The 17,446-nt window shown below is 35.6% G+C and overlaps 1 protein-coding gene and 1 long non-coding RNA gene across 3 annotated transcripts in view; one reads left to right on the forward strand and one right to left on the reverse strand.

Annotated features, from left to right (window-relative positions):
- UCHL3 (ubiquitin C-terminal hydrolase L3) overlaps positions 1–10,935 on the forward strand; it is a 56,087-nt gene extending 45,152 nt beyond the window's left edge. For both annotated transcript variants that reach the window (XM_055096845.2, XM_063595813.1), the window contains 2 exons: positions 9,758–9,816; positions 10,720–10,935. In XM_055096845.2, coding sequence (XP_054952820.1) covers positions 9,758–9,816; positions 10,720–10,803 — 143 coding nt within the window. In that variant the 3' untranslated portion in view covers positions 10,804–10,935. The remainder of the gene's footprint in view (positions 1–9,757; positions 9,817–10,719) is intronic.
- LOC134728803 (uncharacterized) overlaps positions 4–17,446 on the reverse strand; it is a 38,651-nt gene continuing 21,208 nt past the window's right edge. Inside the window, exons 3-4 of the long non-coding RNA XR_010109626.1 lie at positions 10,530–10,601; positions 4–9,934 (exon numbers count right to left, since the gene is read on the reverse strand). This is a non-coding gene — a long non-coding RNA (uncharacterized LOC134728803). The remainder of the gene's footprint in view (positions 9,935–10,529; positions 10,602–17,446) is intronic.

Below are 17,446 nucleotides of genomic sequence, written 5' to 3' on the forward strand. Positions count from 1 at the left end.
AACTATTTTAATTTGTCCTGGGGAGAGAAATGGTAAATGGGAAAGTCTCTACTTATGATAAACAGGACTATTGATATTTATTGTGTTTAGTTAAATTAACTGATTGCCTATAAAATTGATTTGACATAGCGACAGTTTTCCTTTTAAGACAGTTTACTAGAAAAATGTTATTTTATGTTTAAGCAACTTATAATTCAAAAATGTTTGCATACCATCTTCGCATTTTAGCAAAGCAAGAAAGTAAAAACCATTACAGGGAACTGCTTCAAATCTCTCTGGCAATCATTACAAAATTATTGAGTGGGTTATCATCAATATCTGGCTGAACAACCTTTAGTTTTAAAAGATAGTGTAATATTTGGGAGGCTGAGGCAGGCGGATAACCTGAGCTCAGGAGTTCAAGATCAGCCTGACCAACATGGAGAAACCCCATCTCTACTAAAAATGCAAAATTAGCCCGGCGTGGTGGCACATGCCTGTAATCCCAGCTACTTGGGAGGCTGAGGCAGGAGAATCGCTTGAACACAGGAGGTGGAGGTTTCAGTGAGCCGAGATCGTGCCATTGTACTCCAGCCGGGGCAACAGGAGTGAAACTCCATCTCAAAAAAAAAAAAAAAAAAAAACCAAGAGCGTAATAGTTGTAATGATTGGGCTGAGTGTCACTAGTTTTCAGGGTTTTGTAATGTTCCTGTGATTTTTTAAAGACTTTACAGGAGCCTTTGTTTTCTTCAGGCATATGTCAGAGTACCCATGATTAGTTACTTGGTATTTTGGCTTATACCTGTACTTTTTTTTTTTTTAAGTTTACCTTTCAGTGGACTATTTCATGGCATGTTGGAGGAGATCACATAATTTACTCAGACAGAATAAACTTCTTGTAATTTTTTCATAATTGGTATACAATACTTATTATGACTTCTTCTTATTCTTTTCCATAAGACCTTCTCGAGTTTTAAAAAAGCCAAATAAACAACAAAAAAGAGAAGTTCTTTTCAGTAATTCTAGATACCATGAGTTTTGGTTCTATTACCTCTCATTTGCTGTCTATATATTACCTTGTCACATTAATTTTAAGTTGTATAAAGATAGAAAATTTTGAAAGAACACAGATTGTGACTGTAAATGTGATCCATAAAATTTAGGTGGATTTTGTGTTTGGAATATTAGCAACAGATCGCATACTTTATTAAAAAGAAATGGCCCTATCAAAGGGGACAAGGAAAAGAAAGAACATAGTATTTATAAAAATGTGCAACCCTGAGCGTTGTCTACAATACTAGAGTGATTTGAGGAGTAATAAAACTTAAATGAGAAGAAGTCATTATTTTGGTAGTATATAATGGACCTCCAGGACAGTTTTGAAGATGTGCCTTGCTAATTGAGTCTACAAAATCTGCAGAGATAAAGTATAACAGTGATTGGGGACTTCAGATGTCTGGGTGGTTGCTGGAAGCAGATTTTCTACTCTGAATTGTGAATAGTAAATAATAACTAGTGGAAGAGGAAATAAAGAGTGCTGGGACTTAACAGACACATTCTGTTAACTTCAAGAAAGTAGATTTGGCCAGAGCAAACATATGTAGGATTCATAACCAGAGACTATAAATCTGATTGTGACTTTCAGAATGAGAGACTTACAGAGCAAACAATAACATCTAAAATATATTTAAACCAAAAGAAAACCTCTCTAATGATCTCAATGGGAAGGAAAGAGTTATCTTAAAAAAAAACTTGGTTTTACTGGTTAGATAGCTGTCTCGGCTCAGAGGCTAAAAGGGCAGTTAGAAGGAAGGACATATATCAAGGGTAAGCTACATATGAAGAATAATGCTCTTTTGGAGCATGCCAAGATCAACACAAAAGGATTTTAAAATTGGTTTGAAGTAAGAACTTCATAAAACAAAGGCAGAACTACTGAGGTCTTGTTTGGTTTAGATATTCTTTATCAAGAAGAATGATCTGATGGAAAATTAGAAGCCTACTGGAAATTAGATTTTTTAAATGAGTTTAAATAATTTCAGAGTGGTAAAGAATAGCCATAATCTTTGAGATGTTAGAGCAATAATAGGTACATCACAAAGATGGGCAGTTGCTGATTCATTGCAAAGGAAACTGGCAATAACACTGATGCAGATCTAATAAATTCAAAAGGAATATTGAGCAAGAAGAGTATTGAGTTAGTGAGTAGAAAATAGTGATTAAGAGATTAGCACTGGGCACAGTGGTGTGTTCCTGTAGTCCCACTTTCTGTAGTGGGAAGCTGAAGCACGATTGCCTGAGCCCAGGAGTTTGAGGCTACAGTGTGCTATGATTGCACCTGTGAACAGCCACTACACTTCTGCCTGGGTGACATGGCAAGACATCATCTCTTAAAAAAAAAAGAAAAGAAGACACTATATAACTTTTAAGAAAGAAGTCATTTCAAAGTTCAATTTGCTCTCTGTGGGTTCTTGCATTGGTAGATTCAACCAACTGTGGATTGAAAGTATTAGAAAATAAATACCAATACAACAATAAAAAACAAATTTTGAAAACAACATAACAACTATTTACATAGCATTTATATTGTATTATGTATGATAAGTAATCTAGAGATGATTTAAAGTATTTGGAATTGTGTAGGTTATATGCAAATACTATACCATTTAGGTAGAGTATGTCAAGGGGCTTGAACATCTCAAAATTTTGGTATGAGATGGGGCCGGTGTCCTGGAACCAGTCCCCCACAGATATGGAGAGATGACTGTAACTTTATTTTTAAAAATAAGGCTGTATGATTGTAGACATTGTGCAAGTTAATTTCTATAGGATATCTATATTTAACAGAGAATGGTGGTAGTCTTTAATGTATTAATTCCCTACTCTAATAAATTGTAAGGTTAACCAATGAAAAGGACTGAGTTATTTCTCTTTTGTTATCACCCTCCCTTTTCCTTGGGGCCTCATATAGTTTCTGGCATATGTAAAGGGGAAGAAGTACATATTTTAAAATAGATAAAACGACTCCTTGTGGATATAGAGTAGAGCATTGGGATTTAGAGGTGGATTTGGAACTGATTGAACAATCAGATTAAAAAACCATTAACTAATAAATTATTGTCTACCTGAAGTAACAGGAATACTTCGAAGCAGTTTTAGAAATTTTATTTTGAAGTAACTCAAGATGTTTGTAGAAGTTACAGAAATAGTATACAGAGCTCCCATACATCCTCCCACAGATTACCCAGATTCAATTCATATTTCTGAACTATTTGAAAATAAGTTGAAGACATGATGCCCCATTATCTTTAAAACTTCTGTGTGTATTTTCTCAAAACAAGTGGATACTCTCCTACATAACTATAGTATGAATATCAAAATCAGGAAATTATTATAACATTGATCCAGTATTATCTGATCCACAGACCCCATTACAGTTTTCCTGATTATCACAATAATGTCCTCTATTCAGGAGCCAATCCAGGATTATGTGTTGAATTTGTCATGTTTCTTTGTCTCCTTTAATCTGGAACAGTACCTCAGAATGCTTTCTTGTCTTTCATGACTGTAACATTTATTTTAAGAGTATAGGGCAGTTACTTTGAGATTATCCTCCAATTTAGGCCATCTGATTTATCCTCATGATTTATGCATTTTTGGCAGGAATAACTACAGAAATAATGCTGCGTTCTTCTCAGTGCATCATATCGAGAGGCACATGATGTCAATTTGCCCCATTACTGGTGATGTTTAGTGACTTTTAGGTAGTTTCTTCACAATAAAGTTAAGAAGTATGTCATGCAGTTGCTCATCAAGCTTTTATCCTCCAGATTTTGCATCCATTGATTATTCTTGACTGGATTATCATTATGACTATTGCCAAGTGGCAATTAAAAAAAAATTCCCCCAACATTAGAAGCTTTCCTTTTCCTCTCATTTATTCATTTATAATCAGAATGGACTCATGGATTCCTACTTTACTTAAATGATTATAATCCATGATATCATGTATTTTTATGCTCAAATTACTGCAGAGTTGGCCTTTGAAAGGAACCCCTTCAAACTGCAGCCTTGATGTCCTGGGCTCCAGCAATCCCCTTGTCACAGCCTCCTGAGTAGCTGGGACTGTAGGCCTGTGCCACCATGCCTGGCTATTTTTTTTTTTTTTTTTGTAAATTGGGGTCTAGCTATGTTGCCCAGGCTGGTCTTGAACTCCTGGGCTCAATTGATCCTCCTGCTTTAGCCTTCCAAAGTGCTGGGATTACAGGCATGAGGCACTGCACACAGGCCATAGTTTTAATTTTTAAGAGTTCTTCTGTTCTCTGAGTTTGCATAGCATTTGAAAATATGGCATTCTGTTCTTTTATGTATGTAGAATTTCCTCATTTTAAGGATAGTAATAATACAGGAATACCTCATTTGACTGTACTTTACATATATTTCATTTTTTACAAATTGAAGGTTTATGGCAATCTTGCTTTGAGCAAGCTTATTGGCACCATTTTTTCCAACAGCATGTGCTCACTTTGTGTTTCTGTGTCACGCTTTGGTAATTCTCCCAACATTTCAAACGTTTTATTATTATATCTGTTATGGTATCTGTGATCAGTGATCTTTGATATTACTACCATAATTGTTTTGGGATGCCACAAACTATACCCATATACGCTGGCAAACTTAATTGATTTCATGTATGTGTTCTGACTGCTCCATTAACCAGCCATTTCCCCATCTCTTTTCCTCTCTTTGAACTTCTCTATTCCCTGAGACACAATAATATTGAAATGAGGCCAGATAATAACCCTACAAAGGCCTGTAAGCATTCAAGTCACACGTCTCTCACTTTAAGTCAAAAACTAGAAATGATTAAGCTTAGTGAGGAAGGCATATTGAAAGCCAGGATGGTCTGATAGCTAGGCCTCTTGTGCAAAACAATAAGCCAAGTTGTGAATGCAAAGGAAAAGTTCTTGAAGGAAATTAAAAATGCTGCTCCAGTGAACACATGAATGACGAGAAAGCAAAACAGCATTATTGCTGATATGGAGAAAGTTTGAGTGGTCTGGATAGAAGATCAAACTAGCTACAACATTTTCTTAAGCCTAATCTGGAGCAAGGCCATACCTCTTTTCAGTTCTGTTAAGGCTGAGAGAGGTGAGGAAGCTACAGAAGAAAGGTCTGAAGCTAGCAGTTGGTTCATGAGGTTTAAGGAAAGAAGTCATCTCCATAACATAAAAGTGCATGGTGAAGCAGCATGTGCTGATGGAGAAGCTGCAAGTTATCCAGAAGATCAAGCTCAGATCTTCCGTGAAGGTGGCTACGTAAACAACAGATTTTCCATGTAGATGACTAGCCTTCTCTTGGGAAGAAGATGCCATCTAGGACTTCTGTAGCTAGAGAGGAGATGTCAACACCTGCCTTCAAAGCTTCAAAGGACAGGCTGATTGTCTTGTTAATGCAGATGGTGACTTTCAGTTGAAGCCAATGATCATTTGATATTCAGAAAATTTTAGGGTCCTTAAGAATGATGCTAAATCTTCTCTTCCTATGCTCTATAAATGGAACAACAGAGCCGCGATGATAGTATATCTATTTATAGCCTGGATTACTGAATCTCTTAAGCCCTCTGTTGAGATGTACTGCTCAGAAAAAGATTCCTTTGAAAATATTACTGCTAATTGACAATGCACCTGGTAATCCAAGAAGTCCGATATAGATATATTTACAAAGAGATTAATATTTTCATTTCTGCTAACACAGCATCCATTCTGCAGCCCATGGATCAAGGAATCATTTAGACTTTCATTTCTTGTTATTTAAGAAATACAGTTTGCGAGACTATAGCTGCCACAGTGATTGCTTTGATGGATCTGAGAATAGTAAATTGGAAACTTCCTGGAAAGGATTCACCATTCTAGATGCCCTTAAGAACATTCATGATTTATGGGAAGAGCTCAAAATATCAACATTAACATGAGTTTGGAATAAGTTGGTTCCAATCCTCATGGATGACTTTGAGGGGTTTAAGACTTCATTGGAGGAAGTAACTGCAGATATCGTGAAAATAGCAAGAAAACTAGAATTAGAAGGGGAGCCTGAAGATGTGACTGAACTGCTGCAAGCTCATGATAAAACTTGAACAAGTAAGGAGTTGCTTCTTAAAGATGAGCAAATAAACTGATTTCTTGAGATGGAATCTACTCCTAATAAAGAAGTCATGAACAGTGTTAAAATGACCACAAACCATAAAGGATTTAGAAGATTACATAAATGTAGTTGATAAAGCAGCAGCAGAATTTGAGAGGATTGACAACATTTTTGGAAGAAGTTCTCCTGTGGGTAAAATGCTGTCAAACAGCATCACATGCTACAGAGAAATCTTTCATAAAAGAAAGAGTCAAATGTGGCAAACTTCATTATTGTCTTATTTTAGGAAATTTCCACAGCCACCCCAACCTTCAGCAACCGCCGTCCTGATCAGTCAGGAGATATCAACATCAAAGCAAGCCCCTCCATCAGCAAAAAGATGGCAACTTGCTGAAGGCTGAGATGATCATTAGCCTTTTTAGGAATAAAGTGTTTTTTAATTAAGGTATGTACATTGTTTTCTTAGACATAATGCTAATGTATACCTAATAGACTACAGAGTAATATAAACATAACTTTTATATGCACTAGGAAACAAAAAAATTTGTGACTCATTTTATTGTGATACTTGCTTCATTGTGGTATTCTGGAAGCTAACCCACAATATCTCTCAGGCATGCCTGTACATTTTTTAGAAGTTTTAATTTCTGTATAGTCTCTCTTTTTTAAGCCCGTACATTTTTTAAAAGTTTTTATTTCTGTGGCTGGGTGTGGTAGCTCACGCCTGTAATCCCAGCACTTTGGGAGGCCGAGGTGGGTGGATCACAAGGTCAGGAGATCGAGACCATCCTGGCTAACATGGTGAAACCCCATCTCTACTAAAAATACAAAAAATTAGCTGAGCGTGGTGGCGGGCGCCTGTAGTCCCAGCTACTCGGGAGGCTGAGGCAGGAGAATGGCGTGAACCCGGGAGGCGGAGCTTGCAGTGAGCTGAGATTGCGCCACTGTACTCCAGCCTGGGCGACAGAGTGAGACTCTGTCTCAAAAAAAACAAAAACAAAAACAAAAACAAAAACCAGTAAAACAGTTTTTATTTCTGTATAGTCTCTGTTTTTTAAGCTCCATCATTCATGTCGTTGGCCATTGTTGGGTATTTGACAGTAGCTGATACTCAGTTATCTGCACCAAAAAGCATCTCGTGATGTTTGTCATGTCGCTTGTCTCTTGTACAACTCTGTTGTCGCCTTTCTCTGGGGGCTTGTGATCACACTATGCAAAAAACAAGTTCTGAATGAATTGGTTAGTTACTACCAAAAAGTCAGGCCACTATTTTCTTCCCCATCCAGCCTGGAAGTGGCACAGCCCATTTGGACTGGGGTTTTTAGGTTACATGACCCATGTACAAGGTGCAGCTTTTTCCTGCCTCTTTTAGAAGGGGCCTGTAAGTGTGACAGTCTCTGAGCCTCATGGATTCTTCTGCAGCGTATGCATTTACTGAAATTACACCCAAAGTTGTTGGCAAGTGACAGTTTTGTGGTAGTGGTGTTTGGAACAACAGCAAATTTTACATTTTATTGTTTTGGCAAAATTTTTCTGTGAAGGACCAAGTAGTAAATATTTTAGGTTTTGTGGGCTACATACTGTCTTTTAAAAACATAAAAACCAGTCTTAGCTTAAAGGAGGCATTAAAAATACACTGAGGGCTGGATTTGGCCCATGGATTAGAATAACAGTAAAAATCATAATCTTTGTTCTATACTGCTATTATAAAAATAGACTGTACAGTTTTGACATTTCAGGATCAGTTGTTTAACAATCTTAGTCTATAATAATTGAAATTAATTATATGTTACTTTAAACAGCTGCATTCGAAGGAAAATTGCTCACTGCCATTTTTTGTTTTTATTTTATTATGTTATTATTTTATTTTTTTAGAGACAGAATCTCACTTTGTCACCCAGGCTGGAGTGCAGTGGCACGATCATAGCTTGCCGCATCCTTGAACTCCTGGGATCAAGTGATCCTCCTGCCTCAGCCTCCCAAACAGCTGGGACTACAGACTTGTGCCACTATACCTGGCTAATTTATTAATTCTTTGTAAAGGTGGGGTCTCACTGTATTGCCCAGGCTGGTGTTGAACTCCTGGCCTCAAGCAATCTTCTTAAATTACAGGCGTGAGCCACCACACCCAGCCATAACTGAGTTTATTAGCTCTTTAGTCTCATGAATGACACACACACAAAAATGATGGAAAACAGGAAAATACATATATTAAGCCAGGTGCTGTTGCATGTGCCTGCAGTCCCAGCTACTTGGGAAGCTGAGGCAGGAGGATTGCTTGAACGCAGGAGGTTAAGTTCAGCCTGGGGAATATAAGTGAGGCCCTGTCTCTAAATTAAATAGAAGAAAGAAAAATACAAAAGAAAAAAATATATATTAACTTATAATTTGGTTAGGGAGGGAACAGCCTACGTTGTTTACTTATACTTTTGCCTTTATGTAAACATTAAAAAATAATACAAAATGGGGTGGCACATAATGAATGTGATAGTCATATAAATATAGAATAGTCTATTGAAGAATAAACATTTACCACAAAAGGATATTTTAAGAAGACATTTTATGATATATTATTGAGAAATATACATTATAATTTAGAAAGATAGTATAAGTTCATAGAAATATGGATAATTAAGTGTTCATGTGTAATATAGTTACAGGAAAATATTTCCTAAAGGTTCTTAGAAACTTTAGGAATTATGTCCCAGGCATTGTAATTTAGGGATAAGTTTCTTTAGGATTTTGAATATTTATCTCAATGTTAGTCCAAAAATAGGAATCACAAATTCTGATGATATAATTTATAGAAATTAATATTACTTTTTATGGAGATGAATTTATGTGTTGATTTTCATTCATTTTTTAAAAAAAATCTAACAACCAAGTCTATTACTAGATGCATATTCAGAAATTTTTATTATGGTTAGAAACCATGGAATCGTAGAAGGGGCTGTGTTTTATGGATTGAACTTAATGAAGAGCCACTTACAAGACATCTGAGATTATGGATTTGGATATATAATTGTCAGTTGACTTTGGGTTAGCATGAGTTTAAATAATTCTGGACTTCTTAAAAAATGATATTGAAAAAGTACTAGTTTATTTAAGTTGATTATGAATTTGCTTATTTTGGTGGTCAGTAAAATAACCCTGGGTTATTTGGATTATTCCTCTATATTACTGCATTGGTAGTACACAGTTAATAGTAGTATTGTATAAGCCATGACAGTGTAGCTCCCTTTCATTGTTTTAAACATGTCTGTCTTACTTGAGATCTTCCTATTTAAAGTGAAAAAAGAAATTTTTTTAATTTCCAAGGATAAAAGCTGGGGTGATAATTTTTAAAAAACTGACAATAATTTTGCGTATTATTTTCAGGAAACGAAAGCCAGCATTGTAATAAATTCTGTTCATGAAGATAATTTAGGCTTTCAAATATGGAAGCAAAGTTCTAACTAATAATCTTTAATAAAAAATATTCATGGTAGCACATTAAAACATTTGTTTTAGGATATATTATTGAAAATGGCTTTTAACTTTTCTTGCCTCACTGGGGGAAGAGGAAAATGGAAGTTGAAAGCACATTATCCTGTAAAAACAGCTAAGCATTCAATTGTTTGTCTGTTTTCCACAGATGGGCGGAAGCCATTTCCAATTAACCATGGTGAAACTAGTGATGAAACTTTATTAGAGGTAACAGTAACACTTGTTGGCCCATCTTCATCAATATTTTGTCATCTTTAAAACATCTCTAAAGGTCACTTGCATAACATTTTCTTTGTATTTGGATACTTCTTTATCCTTGTTCTCTCTAGAAAATCCAAAAAGAAAATTTATATTAGTGTTAAAAATCTACAACAAATAAAGAGGTTTTCACAGCTCTATGAACAAATGTAAAATTTGAAAAGGCAAGAATAGTATTGAAAGACTTGCTCATTATATCCCAGATTTCATCAAATCCAGGATACCATTAATTGTATCTTGATCCTGATTTTAGAGATTTTAAAACATGAATAAATTGTGTGGCTTAGAATCAATGAAACGTGATTTTTAGGTGAAAAGTTTCTTAATAGCATTTTAAGAACACTTACGGCCAGGCGTAGTGGCTCACGGCTATAATCCCAGCACTTTGGGAGGCCGAGGCGGGTGGATCACCTGAGGTCAGGAGTTCGAGACCAGCCTGACCAATATAGTGAAACCCCATCTCTACTAAAAATATAGAAATTAGCTGGGCGTGGTGGTATGTGACTGTAGTCCCAGCTACTAGGGAGGCTGAGATAGGAGAATTGCTTGAACCCGGAAGGCAGAGGTTGCAGTGGGCCGAGATTGCACCACTGCACTCCAGCCTGGGTGACAGAGCAAGACTCTGTCTCAAAAAACAAACAAACAAACAAACAAAAACTTACTGTATCTTATACTTTTGTACAAAGCAAATTAGGGCACCCATGTTCACTTTTCTGGTGTTCTTTATTTCTCATCTGGAAAAGGAAGTTTACAGTGTAAAATTAGTATGAATTAGAAAAATATGAAATGTTTATCATTTGTAAGTAAAACACTTTTACACTGAAAAATCATACTTTTTTTTTTCCTCCATAGGATGCCATAGAAGTTTGCAAGAAGTTTATGGAGCGCGACCCTGATGAACTAAGATTTAATGCGATTGCTCTTTCTGCAGCATAGCTTGTCAATAATGGAAACACCAAAAACTGTATTATTTGCAACTAAATTTTCTCTGCCATACACTAACTCAAAAATTTTGATATTTTCATTAACTTGATGATTAAACTTTATGTGAGTTAAACTTTGCCTTAACCTGTGTTTTATGTTATTTTTGCTCCAGGTTAAAGGTGCAATGCTTTCCTCCTCTTTTCTTGTGAAGGATTTATCTTGTTTGAAAACTAGCAATAGCTTTCTTATTCTTTTTAGATTTTACAGGAAATTTTGTATTGGGATACTAGGCACAATTTCCATCTGCATAACATGAATATATATTATCTATGTTAACATGTTTATTTAGAAAACATTTGTGAAGCGTCTGCTTGTAACGAGATGGATGCCATTCTGGGTTCAGAAGTTAAAGCATAGAACGCTGTTGAAAAATGTGATAGTCATGGAGCTTATGTTATTGTGAGAAGAGATAAATAACAAACACATCAAGATAAATACCAATGATAGATGCTGTGTGGAGAATTAAAATAGGATTTGTGTTAGGGAATGACCGAGCAGCTACTTTAGATTTTGTTGTCAGGGAGGCTTCTGTGAGGAGGTGACTTTAAAGTTGAGATCTGAATGACTAAGCCTGTCATAAAGGTGGTGGGGAAGAGCAGAAGAAGTAATGAATGTGGAGTCCCTAAAGTAGGAACATCTTGCTGTATTGTAGGACCAGGAAGGAGGTTCAAGTGGCCAGAACATAGAAAGTAATAGGGAAAGTAGCAAGAGATGAGGTCAGAAAAGTAGGGGCTTTTTGATACAGGAAAAGGCATTTGGATTCATTGCAAATGTGATGGTAAGCCATTGGAGAATTTTAAGCAGGACAGGAACTTGCTTTGATTTATAATTTTAAAAGGTCCCTCTGACAACTCCATGGATAATATATTGAGGAAGGGAGCAAGAATAGAGGTAGAAAAACCTGTGAGGTGCCCACTGTAGTTGTTCAGTGGGATGATGATGGCTGGGCCTTAAAAATGGTAGATTAGATAGAGGCCAGGTGCAGTGGCTCATGCCTGTAATGCCAACATGTTGAGGCATGCAGCCAGGAATTTGAGACCAACCTGGGTAACAAAGCGAGACCCCATCTCTACAAGAAAAAAAAAAAAAAAAATGCCGGACATGGTGGCATATGCCTGTAGTCCTAGCTACTCAGGAGGCTGAGGCGGGAAGGATTGCTTGAGCCCAGGAGTTTGAGGCTGCAGTGAGCCATGATTGTATCACTGCTCTCTAGACTGGGTGATGGAGGGAGACCCTGTCTCAAAAATAATAAATAAATTTAGATGGTGGTACATGAGTGAATTTTGGTTGTGCTTTGAAGAAGGAAGGGCTTCAATTGAGTCTTTAAGGATATGTGGAAAGGCAGTAGAAAAGTGAAAGGGCATTTATAGAGTTGGGCCAAAACACAGAGTTGATGTGATGACAGTGTTCTATATCTTTTTGGGAGAGGAATAGCCATTACTCGGGTATATACATTTATAAAAACTCATTGACTTGTACATTAAAAATCTGTACTTCACTGTATATGCATTTTACCTAAAGTAGGGGGAGGTAGTAGTTGGTTACTTGGAATATGCATTTATCATAACTCTGAATTGTACATTTAAAATCTGTACTTTACATACATTTTATCTTAAGAAAAAAAACCAGGGTTGGGTTGAAATGAGTATAATAGGAGAAAAACCAGATTGGTCTAGAATGAAGTTTTTGACCAGTAATTGAATATAGATGTTTACGCACAATTCATTGAGTTAAGAGTAGTAAGGCGTGGCTTTTAGAATGAATTAGATCTTTGTTACTCAAGTGTGGTTGCATCATAGTACCTGGGAGCTTCTTAGAAATGGGAAATTTCAGACCCCACCCCCAAAACCTTTTAACAAGATCCCTGCTTATTCATAAGCAATAAATTAAGCCGGAAGCACTAGATTAGATTAGTTAAGCATTTTTAACAAGATCTCTTCTTATTAATAAGCAATAAATTAAGTTTGGGAAGCACTAGATTAGAAAAATAGACTATAACGAGGAAAATAACTTCGGAAGATATTTAAGCTTACCATTATTCTACAGTGAAAAGGGCATGGGTGAAATGTTGGCAATAGGGATGAAAAAATAATCTGAAACAATTTGATAGACTGTATATGCAGATGATGCTTACCATACCAATAATAACGACCCACATATTCTATTCTTGTTACATTATCTTTTCTGTGTTATCTTAAATATTTTAAACATTCCTAAGCAGTTTTCTGCCTGTTGCCTTGCTGGATTTCTCTTAATTATATGATTTCTTAATAGATCCTAAATCAATGGCACATTACCTAGAATTTACATAGTTTCTCAAAATATGCTGTGAGAAACACTAACTTTGCAGGACTCTTAATGGGTAAGAAAGATTTGAAGTCAAGTATCTTGAAAATATTGGGTTAAACAATTTTTTTGAAAGTTACAGGTATATTTGGAGGGGGGCAATTATAGAATGCCTCAGTTTTTTCAAAAAATATTCCATGTATTATGAACAACATTTTCTAAACATTTTAGGGAGCAGCACTTAGAGCTAGCCTTCTTTGGCACACAGTTTAAGGTGGTAGTCCCTTGTAGAACAGACAGCTTGAAAACTTTTCTTGCTTCTCTCTTAGGTTTATGTGTAAACTTTTAGTTCTCAACTCTATTCCCTACAATACTTTGTTTAGTCACTTTCTTAAAACTTGGCACTTGTAGAAAAGATTAATAGTTTACTTTGTGTGAAAACTCGTGGAGACACTAAGGTTGATAAGTTGTGGGTTATTTCTGTATAGTGCTGTTAGTGACTGTGATAGCGGGGAAAATAGAACTAAAATGAGAACTAGAACTAAATGTTTTTGCTTGGTGGACTTTTGAGAACATCATCTTTCACTGGGTATAATGGTTTGCTTTAAATTACTGAAACAGATGAGCTTTTATGAGCCCCATAATACTTAACCTGAATATTTTCAATGTTCATTTGTGAGTAAAGCAGAAGTTACCTGTATTCTATGGCAAGTCGAAGTTTAAGCTATCTTAAATGAAAACTATCTTTGATTCCTTATAAAAAATATTTGAACGAATCTGATTTAAATTTATTTTATTCCATCTTTGATTTGTGTGCAAGCCTTATTTGATAAGCTTTATCACTGGGCTGTGTATAACATACAACCTGCTTATTTAATGAAAATAGTAGAGCTTAAAAGGTATTTTTAGACATTAATGTTTGTCTACTACTGTATCTTTCAAAAGAAGCATTATAGGGCTTATGATTCCTCTGTTGGTGCTGGTAAGAATTGCAAAGAGGCATATTTCCATCACTTTTTTAGAACTTTCCTATTCATAGAAATTTATTTCTTTTAGGTAAATCTTATGTAGGTATATATATGTATATATATGTGTGTATGTATATATATGTACACACATTCACACATGCATACCTTGAAAAGGCAAATAACCTTGGTTTAAATCCTCTATCTTATTTAAATCCATGACTGAAGTTAAGTAAAACCACTTTGAAAAGTGTGTAATCAGCTGGGCATGGTGGCTCATGCCTGTAGTCCCAGCACACCTGTAGTCCCAGCACTTTGAGAGGCAGAGGTGGGCAGATTGCTTGAGCCCAGGAGTTCAAGACCAGTCTGGGCAACATGGTGAGACCTCATCTCTACTAAAAATACAAAAATTAGCTGGGTGTGGTGGTGTGCATCTGTGGTCCCAGCTACTTGGGAGGTTGAGGTGGAAGGATTGCTTGAGCCTGGGAGGTGGAGGCTGCAGTGATCCAAGATCACACCACTGCACTTCAGCCCCAGTGACAGTAAGACCCTGTCTCAAAAAACAAAACAAAACAAAACAAAACAAAAACTGTAATCATTATATAAGGTTTTTAGAACTAATTTAGAGGGATTTATATACACATAAAGTTTAATAGTTAATGTTACCAGATTCCCTGGTAAGATCTTAAAATGAGCTTCCTTGTGTTCTCAACAACATTGCTACTAAAAACCAAGTGTGGAATATACTCTTCAGATAGCAGCAAATGTTTTGTCATTTCCTTTGCTTCTGTTGATTTTCAAAAGTTTACCTCCTTAAAATACATAAACTATTGTGTTGTAGAAGATTCCACATGATGAAGGGCATTAATTTTCTTGTGCCACTGGTGCCAGTTGATCAGACCAACCTAACATGCCTCAGTTTCATGCATATTCTCACTTGTTTTCCTTCTGAATAAAAGTTATTCTAAATCTTTCTCTTGACTTCTTTGTTTAGGGTAGTGGTTCTGAACCTGTCTGTTGCTTCTACCTACTTGATAGGTGAGGGTCCTCAGTACAACATTTTTCCAGAGGCCACAACTAGATATTATATAGGAGGTTATAAAGACAAAGGCTGGCTATTACGAGCAATTCCTTATTGTCTAATTGATCAGGAAACCCCTGGTTTAGGGACACTAAATGTATATGGCCTATACTGAAAACTACTTTGCAAAATTAATTTAAAATTGCTTAGAAATATATAATGTAGCTCTTATAATCTACAAGGTAGATATGAATATAACTTGAATTATTTAAAATAAGAATCAGCTAAGTGATATGAATGGCACAATTTAATTATTTGGTTCAGAACTATACTCTTTATCAACATGTAAACATAGTTGATATTCAGATAAATAAGTTATGTTTAATAGTGTGTCCTTTAAGAGCTAAAGGATCTCTGTGTCCTGCACATGTTTTATGACTACAAGATGAAAACAAATTGCTTGAGGTTATATTTGTATCTTAAACATGAAAAACTTGAAGCACATGCAAAGGTTGTAAATTAGACTGTTCTTTAAAAAATGTAGTAAAACCTGTCTGATGAAAAGTTGCATTGCTTACTGAGAGTTCACCTGTGGGAGAAGATGACAAAAAAAAAAAAATTGCATCTGAATTTTCCTGTGTGGCTAAGCCAAGAAAGTACTTTTCCACAGGGTTATTTTCTTTATTCTCCCTGAATACTAAGTATTTGAAACCAGAAGTTCCTCCCATCTTCCACCACTACAGAAATAATATACATTTTATCCTAGTGTGCAGGGAATGTATGACAGGGAATGTTCTCTGTGCATATTTTTTGCCATCAAGACCAAAACATGATATTTCATGGTCAGGGTATAACTTAAAAGATGTATTCTTCTGAAGAGTTGACTTTAAAACAAAATGCAAATACCTTAAATATTTTTTATATTAATATGATAGAGACATTAGTTCTTATAGCCACATTCTGGTACTATAATCAGGTACATTGAAGTATTCAAGATAAGAGCACAAAAGTACTGATTTTAAGAACTTTAGAAAACATGGCTTATGGGCAATATAAACTTGAAGAATGTTTAAAGCAAACTATTTACTTCATGGTTTTAGTTTTTACCTCGTTTTTCCCATTTTGGAAGACTAAAGCATGTACGTCAGTTGTTACAAGTATTCCAGTGAAGGCTTTTAGTTTTTGAAGGACTAGTAGGCATCTCCTGTTTTTTTTTTTTGTTTGTTTTGTTTTTAAATGGTGCATGAAATGCCAAGTGAAAGTGACTTCTTTTTTTTTTTTTAATCTTTAACTTTTTGTTTTTACGGGTACATAGTAGGTGTATATATTTAGGGGGTACATGAGATATTTTGATACAGGCATCCAATTTGGAATCATCACATCAGGGTAAATGGAGTATCTGTCACCTGAAGCATTTATCCTTTGTGTTACAACAGTCCACATATACTCTTAGTTATGTACAATTAAATGATTGACTATAGTCACACTGTTGTGGTATCAAATACTAATTCGTACTTTCTAACTTTTTTTTGTGCCCATTAACCATCCCCACTCCCTCACTACCCTTCCCACCTTCAGGTAACCACCATTCTGTTCTCTATCTCCATGAGTTTAATTGTTTCAATTAATTTTTTAGCTCCCACAAATAAGTGGGAACATAGAATTTTGTCTTTGTGTCTGGCTTATTTCACTTGACAGAATGACTGCCAGTTCTATCCATGTTGTTGCAAATGACAGGATCTCATTCTTTTTATGGCTGAATAACACTCCTTTCTATATAGTACCATGTTTTCTTTATCCTTTCATCTATTGATGGACACTTAGGTTGCTTTGAAATCTTGGCTGTTATGGATAGTGCTGCGCTAAACAGGCGAGTACAGATAATCTCTTCAATATACTGATTTTCTTTCTTTTGTATGTATACTTAGCAATGGGATTGCTAAATTATAGGGTAGTCCTATTTTTAGTTTTTTGATGAATCTCCAAACTCTTCTCCATAGTGTTTGTACTAATTTACTTTCCCACCAACAGTGTATGAGGGTTCCTTTTTCTCTACATCCTCATTTTTATTGCCTGTCTTTTGGATAAAAGCCATTTTAACTGGGGTGAGATAATGTCTCATCGTAGTTTTGATCTCCATTTCTCTAATGATCAGTGATGTTGAGCACCTTTTCATATTTGCCATTTGTGTGTCTTCTTTTGAGAAATGTCTGTTTAGATCTTTTGCCCAATTTAAAATCAGATTGTTAAATATTTTTTCCGATTGTTTGAGCTCTTTATATATTCTGGTGATTAATCCCTTGTCAGATGGCCAGTTTGCAGA

The sequence above is a fragment of the Pan paniscus genome, chromosome 14 (assembly GCF_029289425.2).
Source record: "Pan paniscus chromosome 14, NHGRI_mPanPan1-v2.0_pri, whole genome shotgun sequence".
NCBI lineage: Eukaryota > Metazoa > Chordata > Mammalia > Primates > Hominidae > Pan > Pan paniscus.